General features: G+C 44.1%; 3 protein-coding genes across 3 annotated transcripts in view; 2 read left to right on the top strand and 1 right to left on the bottom strand.

The window, feature by feature from the left end:
• Nucleotides 1–5272, top strand: part of saraf (store-operated calcium entry-associated regulatory factor) — an 8996-nt gene extending 3724 nt beyond the window's left edge. The window contains exons 3-7 of the mRNA XM_079277793.1: nt 1606–1786; nt 1880–2176; nt 2412–2577; nt 2690–2787; nt 3626–5272. Of these exons, the coding sequence (XP_079133919.1) occupies nt 1606–1786; nt 1880–2176; nt 2412–2577; nt 2690–2787; nt 3626–3651 (768 nt within the window). The 3' untranslated portion in view covers nt 3652–5272. The remainder of the gene's footprint in view (nt 1–1605; nt 1787–1879; nt 2177–2411; nt 2578–2689; nt 2788–3625) is intronic.
• Nucleotides 5273–8464: 3192 nt separating this feature from the next.
• tmem187 (transmembrane protein 187) lies at nt 8465–9724 on the top strand. The gene has a single exon (XM_079277803.1). It carries the CDS (start codon nt 8501–8503, stop codon nt 9284–9286), a length of 786 nt encoding a protein of 261 aa, XP_079133929.1. The 5' UTR covers nt 8465–8500; the 3' UTR covers nt 9287–9724.
• A 794-nt stretch (nt 9725–10518) lies between these two features.
• On the bottom strand, nt 10519–13868 carry LOC306784597 (uncharacterized protein; the record flags this gene model as incomplete). Its single annotated transcript, XM_079278627.1, has 8 exons — nt 10519–10728; nt 10868–10997; nt 11909–12073; nt 12160–12298; nt 12646–12771; nt 12976–13039; nt 13218–13357; nt 13799–13868. 8 exons carry the CDS (start codon nt 13866–13868, stop codon nt 10519–10521), a joined length of 1044 nt encoding a protein of 347 aa, XP_079134753.1.
• Nucleotides 13869–23583: the final 9715 nt, after the last annotated feature.

The raw sequence follows: 23583 nt of genomic DNA, 5'->3' as shown, positions 1-23583 counted from the left end.
ATAGTTGAGAAATATTTTTTTGTAATATGTGGGCACACCAATAAACTACTGTAATGTCAAATGTTAAACTGTTGTGTAGTTACAGTCAGGGCAGTAAGTATTTGGACTATGACACAATCTTTCTAATTTTGCCTCTTTACACGACTCCAGTGGATTTTAAACTAATAAGTCAGTATTTGGTTAAAGTGTCAACTTTCAGCTTTAATTCAATGGATATAACAAAAATATCACAATAACCGTTTAGGAATTACGACCATTTTTATACAGTCCCCCACATTTTTAGAGGCTCAAAAGTAATTGGACAATTGTCTGACAAACGGTTTCATGGCCAGGTGTGGCCTGTTCTGTCACTATCTCTCAAATATTATGCCGATAATAGGATTCAAAATGTTATATTAGCATTTGGTAGCTGGTCCTTGGAACTCTCAGCATGCGGACCAAAAAGGTTGTCAATGCAAGTGAAGGTCATTATTAGACTGAAAACACTTAACAAACCTGTCAGTCAGATCGCAGAAACATTAGGTTTGACCAAATCAACAATTTAGTACATTCTTAAAAAGAAGCTTTTCACTGACTGAATATAAAACTGAAGGCAGAAAGACTCACAAACAGCAGCAGCTGAAGGAGGCTGCAGTAAAAGGTCTGGCAAAGCATCTCAAAGGAGGACTCACCGTTTGGTGATGTCTATGGGTGCCAGACTTCAGGCAGTCATTGACTGCAAATGATTTTCCTCCAAGTATTAAAAACAATGATTATATTCACAATTATGCTAGTTTGTCCAATTACTTTTGAGCCTCTGAAAATGTGGGGGACTGTAAAAATGGCTGTAATTCCTAAATGGTTATTGTGATATTTTTGAACATTCTATATTATATTTTGAATCCATTGAATTAAAGCTGAAAGTATTCACCATAACCACATATTGACTGATTCAGTTCAAATCCACTGGAGTCTTGTAAAGAGGCAAAATTAGAAAAATTGTGTCACAGTCCAAATACGTCTGGCCCTGACTGTAATTTGGGGGGGGGGGGGTTCTGGTTTGGAACACTGATTGCAGTGTAACTGGTTGACAACTACACATTCACTCCTGGTTGGCTTAGAGAACAACTTACAATTTTCTGTATATGTTCCACTGTCCAAAAAGTTTGGCCAACCCTGACTGATAATCTGCCAGACTGATATATGGCCCTCAATATATGGATGTCAATGTACAGTACCGGTATATGTCAGCCTGTAAGTAGTGTAGATTATTGGTGCTAATATTGGCTGTGTTCGCTGATGGGAAGCCAGTGAAGAAGGAAGTTGTCCTTGTTGCCGCACTAATCATTTGTATTGGTCGGGACACCTGCAGAGTGAGTGGGGGACATTACATCAATGATGGTGCTTCTAGTTCAGACTTTCATTCCAGTTTCCCCAACGCACATAGTTGTAAATTGAGGTATACTTGCAACATAACTCATATCTGCTGTTTATAAAGTCCCTGACTTTGGAAACAAAGACAAAAACGGAAGTAAGCGTCTGTGTGTAATTGTATAAAGAACCTTCATCCTTGGAGTATTTGAATATGAGAATAAGGTATTGAAAGATGTGGTCACCCCCTCACAGTGGGAGTGTAAGACTGATATGGACAACGCCTACCGATTTGGTCGCATTGAGGTGAGCTGTGAGGGCTACAGCCACCCTAATGATGCCCTCATACTGAAGGGCTCTTGTGGGCTGGAGTACACACTGGAGCTGACTGAAGAGGGCCGGAGGACGTCACAAGGTGGATCCAAGGGATTTGGAGGTAAGAGGACGGATGATGCAACATTCATGAGATTTAATCTTCACACAAGCACTAGATATTTAGAAACATGCTGTTTCTGTTTTTCTGTCTCAGGTCTTGGTGGCTTTGGCTCTAGTTTCTTCAGCGCTTTCTCTGGAAACCAGGATCAGCAGCGCCACCAGACCAGTCAGCAGAGTCGTCAGAGCTCCCACCCATCAGGCAGCGAGGGCTCAGGAGGTCTGCTGGTGGTTGCCGTGCTTCTGCTCTTGGCCTACGGCGTCTACAAGCTGTTTCTCAGCGGGAACGCGGCCCAGTCGGGGCAGGACGGTGGACAGGCGGGTTACCCCAGAGATAATCACCATGGCTCCACCGCAGGACCACCGCCCCCGGGATTTAAACCGGACTTCACAGGTAGCTGATGCAGATAGAGAAAAGTGAGGATAGAGTAACAATAGATGTTCTGGTTTGCACTGCAGATTCTCCCTGGAAAACGCTTCTTCAACGTCACGCATTCCTCTGTTAAGGAGTATGTGCAGGATTGTTGTGGTCTCCTCTATCTTGGAAATAGCTGAATAAGCGCTATAATATGAATAAAGATTATCACTACCTTGCTGAAATCTTGAATCTGTTCTTGTGTTGTGTTAAGGCAATCCTGGTGGCAATCCTGGTGCCAACCCAGGCTACAGTTTCCACAGTGACTACACTCAAAGACAACAGTACCCAGGAGGCCAAGCTCCTCCTAGCACGGGCGGAGGCTTCTGGACCGGCATTGGAACAGGAGGGGTGCTGGGATATCTCTTTGGTCGTCAGAGGTCAGTAAAGAGATGAGAGAGAAATGAGACTTTTATTGGAAAAGCAGGAATTCTTCCACTTTCACTCTATTCAGAGCTTTCTGGTTATTTGTGCTGTATGTTTGTTTTGCAGAAGCCAGCCCTACAACTATGACCACTCCACTTACAGTAGCAGCAGACGTCCTCCTGCTGGAGGCTCCACATCTTCCTCTGGGACACGCACTGCTTCAGGTAGGACTGCCTGTTTGCACATCATATCAACCTTTTAGCACCTGATATAAAGATGTTGATGAAAGGCATTAATATTGATACTTAAGGTGTTTTCACATACGGCCCTTTTTAAACTAACCAAACTCAGTCTTCTTAAAGTGGACCAACAGGAAAGGGACCCAGTTATTTTTGCGTTCACAGTTCTCAGTACATTTGGAAGAGGACTCAGTTTTGTTTCTGGTCCACTTCAGGTCTGATGGGGCCTCGGTCCTCTCTCTGCACACTATAGTTCCTACCGTCTGACTGATTAACAGTTTGTCGTAAAAGGTGCTTTTGACTTTCTTTTTTGTCAGAAATTACAGATTCTTCACTTTTTCTCATTCGGTTTGTTGCAGAGGGGTTCGAGTTCTTTTGGAGTGTTCACATATGCCCAAATAATGCTGACTAATCACTCTGTTAGTTAGGGAGGCTGAAAGGAACAAAGTATGAAAACACCTTTAATATCTTGACTTTTTTCCTTTAGATTGTTTGTCGAGCATTTAAGTACATTCACTGATTTTATTCATGTCACCCACCCCTACTGAATATTATTATTGAGTCTACATTCCATACATACTGTTTAAGAGACATGCAGGGAGGAAATAAAAGCAAATTACCAATCATGGTTTGATCAGGATCTCATAATTATTAGAAAGTAAGTCATATTGTTGAGATTTGGATGTCCTACTTATGAGATAATTCCTCCAATTTAGTTTTCTTTGGGGAACGCAATAAGTTTACAATGAATGTCTCAGTAGTTCAGTAGCGTTCAGAGACATGCTGTAGGTGCAGCTGGCTGACTAACATCTTTCTTCACCAGGTTTCGGAGGAACCAAGAGAAGATAAAAGTTGTGGAGGTGGACAGTTAATGGATGGCCCTGAGAATAATAAAAGACGGACTCAGTGTTTGCTGGATGGAAGGTCAAACGGGACAAAAGCACCATTCAAGAAGACGCGTTCTTCTTGCAAGATGAACTTGACGAACAGCATAGTTGCATTGCTTCTTAGTTCTACTTTCCTCTGGAGAGGCCACTTAGATGTCAGCTCCCGAAAGGAAGCACTCTTTTTAGTTTTTCTGTGTGGTTTGAGCTTTAGCCTGAAGACTCCAGTGTTTGGAAGAGCATGGTATTATTTCATGTGTTTTAAGAAGATGATCTTGCAGTTAGTCATTTAATAATTTTATTCATGCAGTCTTTTTGGGTGAAATAGCTGTCTATGTTTTCTCTCTGCAGTCTGTTTTCTAAGGACCTGTTGACTTTCTCAGTGTGAATGAGCATGTTCCGCTTCAGACTCATATTTATGAAAATTGTAGCCTTTTGCATTCACATGAAATAAAAGGCAGATATAGAAAAAAAGACTATGCACACACCAGAGGCAAGAATCATGACATAAATTATTTGAACTGCTGAACCCGTAAAGCAGGGGTCTCAAACTCATTTTCACTCCGGGCCACATCAGCATCATGGTCGCCCACAAAGGGCCGGTTGTAAATGTAACTACTCGAAACATATTGTTAAATAACTCTCTGCATTCACGGTTTAAAGTAGTCTTCAATGTACTCGCAATACATTTCCATGTCAAATGTACAGTAACCAGTCAAAGAGCTACTTCTAACTGTTTAAGTATCTCATAATTTTGATTTTCAATCTCATAATTTTGACTTTCAATCTCATAATTTTGACTGTCAATCTCATAATATTGACTTTCTATCTCATCTTTTTGACTTTCTATCTCATAACTTTGACTTTCTATCTCATAATTATGACTTTCTATCTAATAACTTCGACTTTCTATCTCATAATTTCGACTATGGGGAGATTTTTATTGTTATTAGTCTGAAAATATATTTATTTTCTTTACTTTTTTTTTTTTTGCTGGCGGATTCGCGGGCCACATAAAATAACGCAGCGGGCCGGATTTGGCCCGCGGGCCGGGAGTTTGAGACCCCTGCCGTAAAGGCTCATGGAAAAAAAGTTTTTTGCACATTCATCACTCTTTATTTGCTCTTACCTGCTAGCCCTCATACCTTTGCCTTCCATATAATTTAATTAACAAATTAAAAGAGAAACCAAACAAAAATGTCTACTTTTTGCTCTCATTCCCAAAAGTAAAAACACATATATTCTGAATTATAAAGTATTTAACGTGTGTATGTGTTGTCAGTAATGCATGCATAAAACAAAGTTGTGATTTATCAAAATATCTCCTCAAAATGGCTGGTTTACCATTCAAGAACATAAAAAGTGATGCGGAAATGTCAGTAAATTGGTCAGGATTGTTCATTTACACACAAATGTTCTCTTCTCATTTATAGATGAGGCCTATTGTGAATTGGGTTGCAATGGTTTGTCATTTTTAAAAAGTGTGTCCCCAGAAAAAAAGTTTGGAAAACACTGCTGTAGGTCAGTGGTTCTCAACTGGTCTGGCTGCGGGACCCACCATCACCCCTTAATGACAAGCCGGGACCCACGACCCAAATTATTTATTTATATATATATATATATATATATATATATATATATATATATATATATATATATATATATATATATATATATATATTCAAGAAGTCTAGTAATGTCTCTGTGTAGTAAACTGTCAAATCAAATAAAGAAAGTATACCAATTATATTTTAACAAATATTCTCATTTTTCAAATTTAACTGGATGGATTATAAATAATACATAGAAATACATGAATAAATGTTGTTCTCATTTCAAGTAAAATAACAGCTGGATTAAAAAATAAATTACGTAACACAATTCATTTTAGATAAATTATGTTCACTGAATTGCCCTGCAGCTTTAAATTCAGTTCATTCAGGGTGAAGTGAAAGAGCCACGATATTATATTTTTCTTATCTTCTAAAAAGAGAAAGTAGGATTGGAAGAATTCACTTATATGAGTCTGTCCAGTCAGAGTCTAATGACTCTGGTCTCTCTGGTCATTTTCTCTTTTGGAAATCGTCCTATGATTTGACTTTCACAACTCTCACTTCAACAGTCCTGCTCTGCTGTCTATATCCTTGTCTCTCCCCGTGTGTTACGGTGTGTGTACATCTCACTCAAGTCAGGAAACTTGTCAGAATGCCCATATTTGATTGGCTGAGCTGCATCACGTGACGTGATTTACAACGCATTGGTCAGTGTTTTTCCTGCACCGCTGAACAAGTGCCATAAATCTGGAATAATTCCGCTGCATAAAAAATGCCCTTCAAAATAAAATCCCAATAATACATTTTTTTTTGTCAGGCAAAGGCCCTCTGAAAACGGGTCCGCGATCCACTTTTGGGTCGCGACCCACCAGTTGAGAATCGCTGTAGGTTATACTTGATATAATTGTCTGACAGGAGGCGGGTAAACTTGGAGAAAAGAACGGCTCTTGTCTGTTAGCCGTATGTTTATATATGATGTGTGCTTTATTTCAATACAATACTGGCAAATATACCTTACATTGCCTTTTAGTTGATTTACAATGTGCACTTCCATTGTTTTGTGACGTCAGACAACAGCTTCTTAAGCTGCGTTCACACCGGACGCGTAGATTTTTTTGACGCACTGCAAAATCGTGTCCAACGCGCCGCCGGTCGTGTTCACACCAAACGCCGCAAAATCGCGTAGCGCCGGAGAGGGGGCGTGGTTTATCGACTGGAAGCCGTTCACCTGGCCGTCATTTCTTTCCGCTATCAACCGTGAAAGGAATAAGGACAATTGCTGCTTTGTACGTGTTGTGGAAGTCCCTCAAACGTCGGAATGCCAAGCGCCGTCATGTCTGGTTCATAATATTGTTCAGAGGAGCTCCGTGGATTGTATCGAGCTGTATTCACTGTCTAGCAAGCCACCGGTCGCTGTTTACTACAGCTGTAGGAACACAAAATAAACTGATTTGGCTGTGATTTAACGGAAAATAAACCGACAAAAAGGGACTCCGAAATAACTACATAATGATGCCGATTTGTACTTGTCTTCTCCGACAAAAAGGGACTCCGAAATAACTACGTAATGATGCCGATTTGTAGGTTACTGGTCTTCTCAATGGAGCTCTGATGGATCGGTGCTAGGCTATGCTAACATCGTAGCAGCTCCACCAGCACTCAATAACGTCATGTAGACGTAAATACGGCAGCGTCTATTCATTGTTTGTACCATATGGTTTACACACACACACACATGTATACACATAGTTTGGTCCGGTTTCTGTTGATATGAGGTATCGTAGAGCTCTGGGTGAACACAGACGGCTACAGAATTTATTTCCTGATTCAACAACGGCAGGAAGTCAGTGATGACAGGGGGAGCAACTCAACGCTGATAGGCTATCGCGCCACAGCGTCACGCGATTATTTCGCAGAAGTTGAAAAATTTCAGCTCGTGCGTTGGCGATTTTGCGGCGTCCAACGCAAAAACGCGTCCAACGCGCCGCGCAATCGCAAAATCGCGGCGGGCCAGTCTCATCGCGTCTGTGCATAGACTTTGTATGTAATCTTGACGCACGTCAAAAATCGATGCGTCCGGTGTGAACGCAGCATTAGCAGGGGACGACCTGCAGGTCTGAAAAGTGAGGACAAAGCGGAAGTGCCTGAAACTTGCATTCTTTCTAATGGCCATCAGGGGGCGACTCCTAGTTTCAAAAATAAGTCAGATTGTGTTGAAAATGGCTTTGTGTCTGGCACATGTTTTTTTCTATACTAAGAGATTAATTAATATAATGTATGCTAAACATGAAATAGACAATAAACCTGTAGTTATCTCACTTGATACAGAACATGTATTTGATCAGATTGAATGGAGATATATGCACAGAACTCTGAGACACTGGATTAGGGGAGTTTTTTTTATTATCACTCACCAAAATGCTCTATGCCTGCCCTGCATCTGCCATTCTTACTAATAGTAAGTTAGTCACGGAGTTCCCCAATGTTCTGTGCTTGGACCAATTCTGTTCACCTTATATATGCTTCCATTAGGCAATATTATCAGAAAAAACTCCATAAACTTTCATTGTTGTGCTGATGATACTCAATTATATCTATCGATCAAACCAGATGAAATCAACCAGCTCACTAAACTTCAAGCATGTCTTAAGGACATAAAAACCTGGATGACCTGCAACTTCCTGATGTTAAACTCAGGCAAAACTGAAGTTATTATATTAGGCCCTGAACCGCAGCATACAACTAATAAGGGAATCAAGATGGCCACATTTTTCATGATCTTTTTACGTGAATGATTTTTTGATTTTCATGTTGGACCGTCCCTCCACTCCCCCTCTAATAAATTGTTTTGGTAGCCTCTCTCGTAGCCTTGTTTTCCTTAAATCTCTTCCCTTAATTGGAATTGCCAAATACAAGTTAACCTACATGGGCTTGTTTATTCCGGTAAAAACTATGCTCTTATTTGAGAACATTTTTGTATCCAGGTAGAGGAACTAAAGAAAAATATACATTTTTGAGGTCTTTGCACTTTCTGTCATAGGGCGTAAAATGCGATTAAAACGGTGCTCCTCGGGTTCGTTTACTTCATTCAAAAATGTCCAATCAAGTTTTCGCTGTCATTCTTGAAAAAAAGAAGCGTGACAGCAAGGCAGCCAATCGAAACCCTCCATCTTTAACCATGTGACTTTAAAACCGGGAATAACAACAACAGCTCCGATCTTTGATCCCAGTCTCTCAGACATTCCACAAACAGTTGCAGGAATGAAGGCTGCTCTGCTACACGTATCGGTGCCTTTTGTGCTCTGTGTCGCTTGGGCGAACACCAGCCTGTTCGACGAAGTTCAGGTGGACTTGTCGTCTTCCCATTATGCTGAAGAAATGGTTGGTTACCTGCCGGGTTTCCTGGCCATGCCATGTAACTGTTTGGTTAACCTGGCTTATATCTACATGGGGCTGTATTGGCTATTGTGGTTTAGAGGCGTCCAAGAAACGTCGCAGAGCCGGTACATGAGAGAGGTGTTCGCCCTCATGGCTGTCTTGTACGGACCTGTGCAGTGGATACGCCTGGCGCTGCTGCGGCGCGCTCCCGCCGTGCTCGACCAGTGGCTCACCTTACCGATCTTCGCGTGGGTTCCGGTGTGGATCACATTTGTAGAACGCGGGTCAGCGAAGTGGAGCCCGCTGCACGCGGCAGCGCACGAACTGTGCTCTATCCTCAGCTACGGCCTGGCGCTGGCGCACGAACGGGGGTTCGAGTTGGCGCTGGGGTGTCACGTCGCCCTCGCGGTGTACAAGGGAGTTCGCGTGCAGCTTGCGCACGGGGACATTCGCACGCGGAGATATCTCCTGCTGGCGGTGCTGTCATGTGCGGGCTTCGTGGTGCTGAAGCTGCTGGATCACTGGCTCGCTCGGTACCGGCTGTTCCAGCGGCTCACCGGACATTTCTGGTCCAAAGTGTGCGACGTACTGCAGTTCCATTTCAGCTTCTGTTTCCTCACCACACTGACGCAGAGGGCTCATGGAAAGACAGCAGCACGGCAGGAGTGAGAAACGACCAGAGACTAGGAGCCCTGACGGTCTTCAAGTAGACTCTTTCATACAGAATGTGGTTTGACTCTCAGGCCTGGCAGATGTTGGTTATTACATCACCAACTCAATATTCTTAATTGGGTTGGATTGGATTATGCCTTGATAGTATGTTTGTCCAAATATTCACACAGCAAGAAAAAAAGAGGAAGAAAACCAAAATCCCAGATTCAGTCCAACATGGGACAGGGGCACATGTAGAAGAAAAAATAAGGTGCATGGAAAAATATAGCATCAGCAACAGAACCGAACCAAAAAACGGTAAATGTAAGTGTTTCCAGAGTCCTAACATCCCCAAAGACCACAGCCTGCACAATGTAATGAAAGTGGTGATGTGCAAACCTAATGTTCGATTTGAATCAATGTGCAAATGGAGAATTTACTAAAAAGGAAATGCATTCACCCATGTGACCTTCTTCCATTTTCTATAATAAAACATTGTTTTTGTACTCATGGATTCAGATTATCTGACATCATCTGGTAAACTCCCACACTGAAAGGATTAAGATCAAAACACATAGTTGTTGACTCTGCCTATTATATAAATGTGCTGGTCTTAAATGCACTCAAACAAATACAATACTGAATTGCTAACGTTACACATGAGATCCTGGAAATCATACATCTGGTTTACCACACTGACTATCTTGTCAGTGTAGTGAATTACTGTTAACCACATAATACCTTGTCAGTCTTCTCTCAGAAATTCAGCACATGTCATGTTTTGGTAGTAAATCACATCAGGTAGCCAGCTAGAAGACAGTAAATTGGGCATGAACAGCAGAGAACAAAATCAAATCTCTTGTACTATTTTCATTATTAGTGGCCCACTTAACTTAATTGCTCCAGGGTCAACATTTGAGCTACAGAACGGGATATAAATAACTGTAAACTGTGCAATATGGTTTATGTTTTGATAAAACTTTAATTGAAATATTTTCAACTTTTAGTTGAGTTATCGCAACAAAAGCAAAATGTAGCAATTAGAATATGTATTTCTTTACTTTCAACATGCCGAAAAGAAAGAAAAATGAAATGACTTGATATTATATACTATAGGGATAAAAAAGTAGTTGAAATAAAAAAACATGCCAGTAATGACATACTGACCTCAGATAAATGCAGCTGTTTATGAGATGTCATTATTGGGTTCTTGATATTTCTGGGGAATAAATGTGGAACACCTCACATGTTTACAGGTCATGTCTAGTGATAGAAGTGAGAACAGGCTCTGCCGATGCTTTCCTTCTGGTCCATAGCAGGGCCAGGCCCGCCTCCCGGAAGTTCTGATGGGAGCAGTAAATAAGTGGGTTCAGACTGCAGTCCAGGTATGACATCACTGATGACAGTGTCCTTAACCAATCAGGTGCTGGGGACAAATCCATCCTACCCAGCAGGATCAGCTGATGGAGAGAAAGAAACAAAGTCAATGAGTGGACAAGTATGCGTTCACACTTTGCCGTTTACATCTGGTGTACATGTAGATACAAAAGCTCATGTGTTGTTCCATGTGTGTAACTAGTGAGAGAGTCCATGTGTCACCTCAGACGCAACAAAGGGGGTGTAGCAGAGCATGTAGGAGGCCACCAGCAGAGGACTGACTGTAGACAGATCCGTTTCATGATCACTGAGACAAAGAGTACAAGATGGAGAGAGGAGCGAGGAACACAGAATTTATATCCAGTGGTATGACAGGTAATATTGCAGCGAGTGATGAAGAGTGAGCTGTATTTAGCATGCCATGTAATGGTGTAAAAGTAGATATTGCTGAGAGCGAGCTGTACCCAGCATGCCGTTGGCAGCGTAACAGTTAATCCCTTCTCAATATACTACACAGTGTACATAGCGCACTACTAATAAATATGTCCTTTGGATCTCAAGAGCTCCTACTTAACACTGAACTTCCTTGGGCATTACATCGCTATGTGTGAAATCGATTGAACAGTTGTTGACATAAAGAGAACAGACAGTCCTTCCACTTTTGTTAGATTGACATAGACTCCCTCTTTTGACTTCTCCTTTCTCAGTGTGCGAATTAAACATCATACAATAGTTATTACAGTACATTTTATAGGCCTTTCTGTAATAAAACTAGAGGCAATAGAGGCCTTTTGGTAAACCCGCCTCCCCAAACCCCAAGGATCAGATTTGAGTCTCAAAGTCGACGGTGTCAGGTCTGCAATGGCCAATTATTTTCATTATCGATTAGTCCAATGATTATTTTAAGATTACTCAATCAATAGCTTTGTCTTCAAAGTGCCAGAAAATAGTCACAGGTGACGACTTAAAATTGCTTGTTTTATCCGACCAACTGTAATATATGATTCAAAATCATATATGACAACAAAAATCATCCAATCCTCACATTTGAGAAGCTGGAACCAGTGTTTGGTATCTTTGACGAAAACTAATTATGACGAAAGGATTCTTTGACTTTATCCGTGTACATGGAAGTGTAACTTTTGATTGGACCTGACCTGACATAAACAACGTCAATGACTATTTTTCAAAGACTAAAAATCCTCTGACCCGTCTCCATTTTATGTGGTGTAACTTGAAATGATCTTTTCTCAGGTATTTCACCTGTTGCAGCTTGAGCAGCAGCCAGTGGCACTCAGTAGAGAGCAGAAGACAATGAGGAGGAAGGGGAGGAAGACACAGATGGAGAAAGCGCAGAGAATATAGACCAACATATCTGAGTAGCTGTTCTCCCAAAAGACAGCGCACAGCATCTCTGCAGGATCGTACCTGTGTTAGAAAGAGGACATGATGTTGAGTAGAAACAATATGTTGACCATGGAGCACTAAGTGAAAGCATTAAGCAAGCGTCATACCTGATCCAGGCGTAGACAACAGGGACACTCCCAAACACCACCCCTGTCACCCAAGAAGCCAAGCAAGCTGCTACCATGACAACAAAGAGAGGACTTCTTGTGGAGGCCATGCCAATCAGCTGTTGCACACAGAGGACAGCTGTGAAGGAAAACAGACACCCTCAAACTGACTGTTTCAAAGGAATTATAGGACTTTTTCCTACTACAAAGGTATTAAACGTCTTTGGTATTAATACAACATTGTTACTTTTCTACCACTGTAGTACTGATGCAAGGACGGTAATCACGACTAGTTATGTTAGTTAGATGCATCAGATGCTTGTGTTCGTAAATGCAAGAAAGATTGATGCTGCTTTCAGTTTTAGCTTGATTCAAAAATAGTGCTGTGTTTTCTGGCCTCTGTGAAGGGCAGCTTGTCATCTTTTATTTTGGCTTGTTCCATTCAAATCTCAAATCTTCTGAGTGCAAAGTGAACTGGTGGCGTACCTATGCTCCCTATGGAGGAGGTGATGAAGGCGAACTTCAGCAGGCTGACAACCTCACACCACGGTGACCTCTGACCTCTTGTCAGCATGGCCAACAGAGAGCCGGAGATGATGAGGAGGGAGCATCCTTCACAACACAGTGGTTCATTATGAGAAATGGTGACTTCCTGCACTGAAATTACATGTCAAACGCTGTGACAGATGTGTTATTCTATACTACAATCAAAATACTTCATGAGGTGGGTTTGTAAGCTAGTTTGACACACAAATAATGTCAATTTCAACATTTAATCATGTGATGCACTGGCATTAGTATCAGTGTAAATTGTACCTAAATCTGACATGGTGAGGCTGAAGAAAGGAAGCCAATAACGACAGTAGAACTGACCCCTGCACTGAAAATGAAAGACAGAAGAAGAGAATTGAATATATGATGATATGACACAATAATTAGTGATTACACAAAACCAAAACATTATGTTGATTCTGGTCATTCTGGTCTTCTGTACTTACAGACACAACTAACATGAATAACATTTCAAACCAATATAAGGAACAACCGTAACACCTAACCATGACTTTGACCAGCAGAACAAGACAGTTTCCCACAACTCCCATGATCATCTCCAGTCCCAACACAGCCACCAGCAGCCACCTCTCTGCCTCTGGCAATGGACGTTCCATGAACACAGTCCCATTAAACCACTCACTCACTGGAAGATAAAGAATACAAAGCATATCAGAGTTTATTATAGAGTAGCCACCAGCATGTAGTTGGGGGAAGTCAGAGCTGCTACTGCTGACTGAGGTTTAATACAATTTTGAAAACTTGTTCTAACTGTAATTAGTCACTGGTTGCACATTAAAATAATCACATTTTTAAATGGAAAATTGTGGCTTATATTGTGTCCATGCTCTCTTCATTCCAGATGTTTGGAGCTGGATCTTTGTCCTCAAGGAGATTCTCCTCTTGTCCCTCTCCCCCTGTGTATGTGTGATTGTTTCTTTTCTCCTGTGTGAATGGTGTGCTTGAGTTTTGCTCTTGTGTTTGTGCAGTCAGGTTCCATCTACTTGGAGACACATGAAGTTGCTCAAAGTCCTTAAAGAACATGTTTTTCATGAATTTTATTTTACTATGTTTGTCAATTCTGTACCCGCAACCTCTATTGCATCTCTGTCCAGTTCAGGGAATTCCTCTGGTGCTCTTTCTGAGGTTTCTTCCATCTTTTCCAAGTTAAAAGTTTTGTTTGAGAGTTTGTCCTGATCTGAATCGAGAATCTAAGGACAGAGGGTGTTGTATGTTGTACAGATTGTAAGGCCCCTTGAAGTTAATTTGTGATTTGTAAAATTGGGATGTATACATAAAGTTGACTTGACTTGTAAACTCATCACCCTATCTGTTTGTAATCTTTTACGTTCAATCTTTTGAATATTTGACTTGCTGTGATTTGATCGCTGATGGCTGAGGTATTTAATGTCACCTGGATTCATGTCGTGGCTGTGTGTGATTTAATGTCTTCCATTCTCATAATATCAAGCAACAATAGCATAAATAGCATAAGTGACGGAAGACAACTTTAATAACTAGTCCTGCAACAACAGTTAGATTGCATGAACTAAATGACTTGATACCGCAAAGAACAACTGAAAATAACAAGGACTGCGTATTAGACACAATATAACGAAAGTTACGAACGTAACTACGGTTCTATGAATCCTGGATGACCGCCAGAGGCAGTGCTTAACACTGGATATCTTCCGTCGCGCGCATGCGCAGGTCGAATATTTATATCAACAAAGTCACGTGTGACCTCGGATGACCACCGTCGTCTATAAGTTCCGGTGTCATCCTGAGCTCAGTCCTATGGAATCTTCTCGCGAGTTCACGGGATTCCGAGTGACCAAGAACTCTGGCGGTCATCCAGGATTCATAGAACCGTAGTTACGTTCGTAACTTTCGTTCTATTTCATCCTTACTGACCGCCAGAGGCAGTGCTTAACACTGGATGACTTATACCAAAAGAGTCACGAGGAAGCACAGTAACTACCCCTTATAGCTCCGGCAGAGAAAATTGGCCAAGAACCCTCCCCAGTGGGTGAGGGTTGGCAACGTTAACTCTGTAGTGTTTGGTGAATGTGCTCGGTGATGCCCATGAGGCCGCCGCACATATATCCCCCACAGGCACACCACTCAGGCTTGCCCTCGGTGTGGAGACACTCTTGGTAGTGACCCTTCACCCCGGATGGCCGAGCGCAGCCGCTCGCCTTGTATGTATCGGCAATGGCCTCCACTATCCAGTGGGACAGGTGCTGTTTTTCCCTTTTTTTTTTTCTTAAAAAAAAAAAAAGGAGCACAGCCCTTCTTAGGCTCACCATAACTGACTATGCAGGCGGTGGCTTCCATATAAGCTCTGAGGGCCCACACTGGGCACAGCAGCCTTGACCTCTCCTCTCCCGATGGGGGAGGGGGGGGTCAACTTTGCCAGCTGGATAGGCCGGTTTATATGTGAACGTATCCACCCCCTTGGGAGAAACACTGCCTTAGGCCAGAAAATGACACCCAAGCCATCTGAGTTCCACCTCAGACATGATTCTTCCACTGATAGGGCATGCAGCTCGCCCCCACATTGAGCTGAATTGACAGCAAGGAGAAAACCATCTTGCTGATAGCCATCTAGGCTCCGCCTGTGCCAGGGGTTCAAAAGGACAAGCATAAGGTGTCCAGTACCAAGGGTAGGTCCCATGCAGGGGAGACCGGCCCTTATCCAGGAGGGACTGTAGAAACTCAGTACAGCAGGCACGGGGCGCTGTACTGGGACCTTGTTCTGAGCCGCACACTAGTTGGAGAACAGCTTCCACCTGTTTCTTGTACTGCAGGCAGGTAGACCGCGCACTGGCATCAGAATAGTCCGTCAGACTGCTTCTATGCAGCCACTCAGCATCCGGTCGGGCCCTCCCGTGACCCCTAATTGAAGGCGGCAGGGATTGGAATGCCAAATCCGACCCTCTAGTTGCGACAGGAGATCCCTCCTGTCGGGGAAGAACTCTGACAAGCTTATAGCAAAAGCAGAGGGACTGGTGGAAAGGCATAAAGAAGATCCTCTGGCCACGTGTGAGCCAGTGCATCTTGACCCAGAGGGCTGGTCCTCTCCGTCAGGGAGACCCAGTGGGGGCAGTGGGTCAACATGTCTGGATGCAGCCGCCACTCTCCCGGTGGAGGCTTGTAACGGAACAGGAAAACCACAACCTTGTTCCATTCTCCTGGTGGGTACATTGCCCACAGGCTGGTCAGGCGAGGGGCCTCCCAAGTCAGAAGGCCACGGTGATCCCTGTAGAAACTTCTGCAGATCTGGTGCCCCATCGATAATTCATGGGAAATCACAGCAGAGGTGCTGTCCACCGGACAAGCACATGCTTTCCCTTCAAACATGGAAGGAAGTGCTCGAGCGCTAGCTCTAGAACCTGGACCTGCGGTCTTTGAGCAGATAACTGCCCCCAGGCTGTCCTGTTCTGTCACCCTGCACCCCGCCTTGAGAGGCAGGTATCTGTTGTGACAATCTCCTGGTGGAATGGAACCGAGCCCCTGGGGCTCGGTTCCTGGGACACTGTTCGCCAGATATGCACTCCCTCCATGGGGATAGTGAATAGATGAATAGACACTGTTTCAATAATATTATTGCCCTGTATCTGTGCCACTTGGCATCCAAGTGAAGGCTGTTCAGCCATCCGCACTGGGGCGACAGACAGGCCCTCATAGGGCCACACTAATGAAGGTTATGCTCTGAGAAGGGCTCAGGTAGCTCCTCTCCATGTTCACCTTGAGGCCCACCGGGCCACGTGAGAGAAGGCGAGCAGTGTCCTGTGGCGCCTGAAGCCGGGACGGCGCCTAGGTCAGCCAGTCGTCTAAGTACGGCAGTATGTTCACGCCCTGCGATTGCAGGGGGAAAGGACAGCAGTAACACACTGTGGACACCCATGGGGAGATGGGAGAGTCCGAATGGAAGCACCCAGGACTGAAAGTTGTGGTGATGCACCATGGGAACAGGCGTCGATAGACGTGAACCACTCTCCCTTGGAAATCCGCTGATGGGAGAAAGAACCCCGACAGCCGGCCTGGAGACATCTCCTGGCACCCCTGCCGGGGGGGACGGGGACGTAAGTAGGGTTGTATAGGTAGCGGTCCGGCCTCTCAGCAGGACGCCGAGGCCTGTTGCGGCTACTAGGGTAAGCTGGAGGCTGAGAAAACGGCCTTGTGGGCCAAAAATGGGACCCCTAGGTCTGGGGGTGCAGGCATGTCCCTGCAAAGACCAGAGAACTGCTGCCTGGTCTGGCTAGCTCTAACAGTCCGCTGAAGCGCCTGTACAGCAGCTGACTCGAACAGCTCACCAGGCTCCACTGGGACAGTATGGAGGGTCCTCCTACATGTCTCAGATAGGGGTGACTGCGCCAGCCAAACCTGGCGGCGAGTCTGAACCAGGGTGGACATCATACATCCACGTTCCCTCGATATGAGCGCAAACGCCTGCAATGAAGCATCACTGAGCAGAAGCGTCGAAGTAGCCCGCTGCAGAGAATCTGCGAGGGAAAGCATGAGGTGGGAGAGGGAGTTGTCGATACGGTGCACAGCGCTGCTGTGTCCTAAGCCCTGGATAGCAGGTCATCTTTGACCCGACATTGGGTCGAGGGCACCTGGCATCGGGCCTCAGAGTCTCCTCAGGGGAAACTGATGGACGCCATAGTCGTCTAACTGGCTGGCATACGTGCAAGGCCAGATTTTCCACCTCCTGCATGGTCTGATGTAAGGCGGGAGAGAGCCCTGGTGTCTCCACCATGCACGCAACTCCCTCAGATATTCCTCGGAGGGAGGAACAGAAAAGGTGGTGAGGGCGGGAAGGTGCCTGAAGAAGGCACTCACAGGTGGATGTTCCAGCTGCTGTGTATGCCCGGCGTGCAAGCGCCATACAAATGACCAGGGTAGGTTGGTCTGGATTCAGCTGCCCTGACAGGGGGAGGTAGACCTCCCGCATCAGGTGTTCCACTTCGGCCAGCCTAGCAGACCTTACTGCTCAAGGCGTGATGCCGCAGGTCCTGCCTGGGTTCTCCCTGCTAGGGCAAGAGGTCAGGGCCGTCCTCCGGCTGAAGAGGAGCTATACAGGTCCTACAGCCGGGAGAGTTTAACATGGCCGCGATTCTGGTGGAACCCTTGTCCCACTAGTTTATGCGGAATTCCAAATCAGTCCGAGCGGGAGCGCTCTGCTGAATGTTGAGAGAACAGGCAGGGGGCAGTCAGTGGCGAGTGATCCTTCGGACACTCTTCCCTTGGCCAGCCGCTGCGGATATTGGTGACCCACCAGTTAGCCTGAGCGAGAGCACTCTGCAACTGTGGAAACAGGTCAGGCAAAGTCCTTATAGTGAGAGGGGCGAGGACACTCTCTAAGCTCACTCTCTTCACTAAGATAGTTGCTGCAGATATTAGTGTCCCCCCAGTTAGCTTGAGCGAGAGCACTCTGCTACCGTAAAAAACGGACAAAACAGAACACAGTCCGTACAGTGAGAGGGGAGCGAGGACACTCTTCACTAAGATAGTTGCTGCCGATATTGGTGTCCCACCAGTTAGCTTGAGCGAGAGCACTCTGCCACTGTGGAAACAGGTCAGGCAAAGTCCTTATAGTGAGAGGGGCGAGGACACTCTTCACTAAACTAGTTGCTGCAGATATTGGTGTCCCACCAGTTAGCTTGAGCGAGAGCACTCTGCCACTGTGGAAACAGGCCAGGCAAGTCCTTATAGTGAGAGGGGAGCGAGGACACTCTTCACTAAGCTAGTTGCTGCAGATATTGGTGTCCCACCAGTTAGCTTGAGCGAGAGCACTCTGCTACTGTGAAAAACGGACAAAAAGAACACAGTCCTTACAGTGAGAGGGGAGCGAGGACACTCTTCACTAAGACAGCTGCTGCAGATATTGGTGTCCCACCAGTTAGCATGAGCGAGAGCACTCTGCCACTGTGGAACAGGTCAGGAAAACAGTTCTCATAGTGAGAGGGGAGCGAGGACACCCTCTTCACTCGGATAGTTGCTGCAGATATTGGTGCCCCACCAGTTAGCTTGAGCGAGAGCACTCTGCTACTGTGAAAACGGACAAAAAAAAAACCACAGTCCTTACAGTGCGAGGACACTCTTCACTTGGACAGGTGCTGTAACTCTTGGTGTGCTACCAGTTAGCCTGAGCGAGGGCACTCTGCTAACTGATATCCGCTACCGATATGTCCATAATGTTTACAACAATCAATGGACACACCGAGTATTAGCTTAGTCTAGTTAGCCGGAGCGAACTCGACAGCCGTAATGCGTAAAAACCATCAATGGGCACAACCTCAATGTTGATTTAGTATAACTAGCATTCACCGAGTTAGCCTGAGCGAGCACATTCCGCTAACTGTGATCGTTGTAATGCTACAAAGTTGATGGCCACAGCCCCAGTACCAGCTTTGTTTAGCTAGTTTCCCACTGAGTTAACCTGAGCGGGGATGCTCTGTTAACTGTGACAGCCGTAAGGATACAAAGTTAATGGCCACAGCCCCAGTATCAGCTTTGTTTAGCTAGTTTCCCACTGAGTTAACCTGAGCGAGGACGCTCTGTTAACTGTGACAGCTGTAAGGATACAAAGTTAATGGCCACAGCCCCAGTATCAGCTTTGTTTAGCTAGTTTCCCACTGAGTTAACCTGAGCGAGGACGCTCTGTTAACTGTGACAGCTTTGTTAACTGTGACAGCCGTAAGGATACAAAGTTGATGGACGCAGTCCCAGTATCAGCTTTGTTTAGCTAGTTTCCCACTGAGTTAACCTGAGCGGGGACGCTCTGTTAACTGTGACAGCCGTAAGGATACAAAGTTGATGGACGCAGTCCCAGTATCAGCTTTGTTTAGCTAGTTTCCCACTGAGTTAACCTGAGCGGGGACGCTCTGTTAACTGTGACAGCCGTAAGGATACAAAGTTGATGGACGCAGTCCCAGTATCAGCTTTGTTTAGCTAGTTTCCCACTGAGTTAACCTGAGCGGGGACGCTCTGTTAACTGTGACAGCCGTAAGGATACAAAGTTGATGGCCACAGCCCCAGTATCAGCTCTGTTTAGCTAGCTTCCCACTGAGTTAACCTGAGCGGGGATGCTCTGTTAACTGTGACAGCCGTAAGGTTTACAAAGTTGATGGACGCAGTCCCAGCTAGCATCCAAGTTAGCCTGAGTAAAGACACTGCTAACTGCGAATTACGTCAAATCTCCATGTACACAACGCCAATGCGGATCTCACAAAGTTTGCCTGAGCAGGAACACTCTGCTAACTGTGATAGCCGTAACACTGTGAAGGGCGGGCCGACAGCGTAATTCTACGCTCTCGTTAGCGCGCCACTCGATTACTAGAGCGGAAGCGCTCTGCCAACCGTGGAACAAACAACTGTTATAGAAAACAATGTTAATCGATCTTACCGATTGCTGTCATCACGACTTAGCTGGCCCTTATCAGACTGGTGACGACCGATGATAGGGGCGTCCACCAGTCCGGGGCTCGATGTCCGAACGGCGAACACACCGTTCCCTCCGAAGAGGGACAGCTCTAATATGTCTTGATGGTAGACACATCTTTGTTTATGCTACCATGGTAGCTAACCTGCGACGCGAGAAGAAAAAAGGACTGAGCTCAGGATGACACCGGAACTTATAGACGACGGTGGTCATCCGAGGTCACACGTGACTTTGTTGATATAAATATTCGACCTGCGCATGCGCGCGACGGAAGATATCCAGTGTTAAGCACTGCCTCTGGCGGTCAGTAAGGATGAAATAGAACTGACAATGCAAATGGGAAGTGTGAACAAATATAAATCACTGCATAGTCCAAATATGTGCAAATAACAGCAGAGGAACAACACAAGATCAATTAATTGGAGAAACTGACAACTAAAATACATATGCACTATAAATATGCAGTACAAAATACTGTTGGTTGGACAATGAACTCTTTCGAAAAATATTGAACATAATGAATGTTAAGTTAACATATTCAACAGCATATATGAACAAATACAGCTAGTGTCTGAAATTACAACTTATGTACAGGAAGTGTGCATATTGAATACATTTTTTAAATGTCTTTCCCCATACAGCTATCTATACTGTATAGTGTGTACTGACATGATTGTACAATTATACCCAGAACACAAAGAGAAAGCTACTGGCGAATGGTGTGTACAACACTAAAACATTATGTCTCTTAGTTGTCACCGGTGCAGTATGCTCTGTGGGATGGTCAATTACATCACCTAATGATATCCAACCCATTACCGTATCTTACAGCTCTCATGTGTTCATACAGATAAAGACTGTTTACTTTTGCAGTGTTAAATCTCAGTCTGACAGTATTTTCTATTTGATAGAGAAAGGGATACACTTACTTTTACGTTGAGCCGTCAGTCCACAGCCTTCAACAATCGATGTTTGTACCGTAGAGCTCAAATGCAAGTGTCATCAAAACCATTTTTAATTAAAATTCACATGCTCCATTTAACTCAACCAGAATTGCTATGACGCACGTTGTGTGTGTTCCTGTAATTCAGCTTCGATACAAACTACTTCTGTCATTATCCTGTAGGTGATGATAATAACAGCAAGGAAAATAAGCTTCTATTCAGAATCAGATGCAAATAATGTGTTGAAAACATATGCTTTTAAACTGTAGCAGGAACATGGAGTTACTGTATTTCTCTCTTAAAGCACCTGTGCAGTTGTACATTAAGTTCTGCCAGAATTACAACCATTAATACTTTCTGCTGCTATCACTGCTTGCATCTAACAGTCACTGTGCAGATTTACACAGATAACCTTTTAAGAAGTATAATGTTTATTTTTAAATAATAATGAATAAACCCCCAGTTAACCCACAAATCCTGATACAAATATGTGTCTTCAGTTAAGCTATGGGAGAAGAATTGGATATTTTTGTGGAAGGTTTGAATTGTTGCATGTTGCGATGCTTATTTAAAATATATATATTGACTTTGGTTTTGCAGTAATCTGGATTTATTAGTTTTCGGTTTGGCTATTGTGAGGAGCTTTGTCAAATCCCTGTATAGGCCTCGAACGATATTCTTATACTGTTCTTTACGGTTGTGACAGGATGGCAGACAGGGAGACAGATGGTGACAGCAACAGCAGAGAGTTTAGTGAGGAAGAATGAAACTATAGTGATGGGAGGAGGGAGAATTAGTGGGAAGAGGTGGTGAGTGGAAGATGATTAATTAAAGTGACTAGCCAAGAAGAAAGAGAAAGGACGCAGCCAAGTCAGGTGGAACAGAGAGTTTGTTTCTTTGTTTATTAAGATCTCTATTAGCTTTAGCATTGTGATGATAAATAAATGATATATTTGTAAATATGACAATGGATATGGATAGATCCCTGTTTGCAGATGAAATGTCTCTGTGGAAAAGAGAGAGAAATGTAGCACATATAATTTTAAAAAAACAAGATGGGATTTGTCAAGTTGAAATGTGGGGGACAAAATGGAGATTTAAATTTTCAGTGGAGAAAACCAAAAGTTATGTTCTTCACAAGAAAGAATATCAGGACTGGTAATAATCTGAAATTATAAGGAAATAACCTTAACCCGAGATTGATATGGAGAGAGAGAGAGGGCATATTAAAAGTGTGGAGGATAAGTGTAAATAAAATTGATAAATGTCATGAGATGTCTTGCAGGAGTGGAGTGGGTAGTTTGGTTCGATATGCATGTAGCTCTATTCAGATCAAGGCTAGATTATGGATGTATTGTGTGTGGATCATCAGCTAGATCTGAGTTTGAGGTTAAATAGACTCTGCCTTTGAGAGTGTGTTTCGGGGCAGTGAGAGCTTTGCCATTGTACAGGAGTTGTGAGAAATTGTGAAGGAAATAGGAAATCAGAATCAGAAACTGTTTGTTATCAAGTATGTATTTTACACACATACAAGGAATTTGGCTAGGTGAATAATGTGCAACAGTAAAACCCAGTGCAATAGTATAAGACATAATTATAAAATTGAAAATAGGAAAGTTTACAATAAAATACGGTAAGCAAACGAACAAATAAGAGTAAGTTAAAACATGTATGTTATGCAAGTGGCAAGTCTTTATTAAAAGAGAAAGGATGTGCAAGGGTGTGTAACGGTAGGAAATTGTCCTGGGGATGTAAGAGTCAGAGTCAGTGGGGGTCCCAGGTTTTGTTGATGAGCCCAACTGCAGATGGGAAAAAACTGTTCATGTGGCATCAGGTCTTGGTCCTCATGGACCGCAGCCTCCTGTCAGATGGAAGGGACTCAAACAGTGTCCAGGGTGTGAGGTGTCAGCTACAATCTTTCTTGCTCGCCTCAGGCACATGGAGGCGAACAAGTCCTGGAGGGACAGCAGATTGCAGCCAATCACCCTCTCAGCAGAGTGAATGATGCACTGCAGCCTGCCCTTGTCCTTGGCAGTGGCTGCAGCGTAACTGTGATGGAGGAGCAGAGGATGGACTCAATGATGGCTGTGTAGAAGTGCACCATCATTGTCTTTGGCAGGTTGAACTTCTGCAGCTGCCTCAGGAAGTATATCCTCTGCTGAGCCTTCTTGGTGATGGAGCTGATGTTCAGCTCCCACTTGATGTCCTGGGCTATGGTGGAGCCCAGGAAGCGGAAGGACTCCAAAATAGGAGGTATAATGAGGAGATTAAGAATGGGAAACAATAATCTAAACAGCACACTTCACATTATAGGGAAATATCCAACCAGTCTTCATGGCAGAAGACGTTTGAACTCGACTGGTGAGGAAAATCTGACATACCGGACACTGTAGGAGTAAACTCAATCCAAAAGATGGCAGTAATTAAATACCAAGGACGCAAGCTGTCGTTATTAAACCCCAAAGAAGAAGAAGAGGA

This window comes from Melanostigma gelatinosum (assembly GCF_949748355.1).
Source record: "Melanostigma gelatinosum genome assembly, chromosome: 11".
NCBI lineage: Eukaryota > Metazoa > Chordata > Actinopteri > Perciformes > Zoarcidae > Melanostigma > Melanostigma gelatinosum.
Note: the sequence above shows the minus strand (reverse complement) of the source record. Positions and strands in the feature narration are given on the sequence as shown.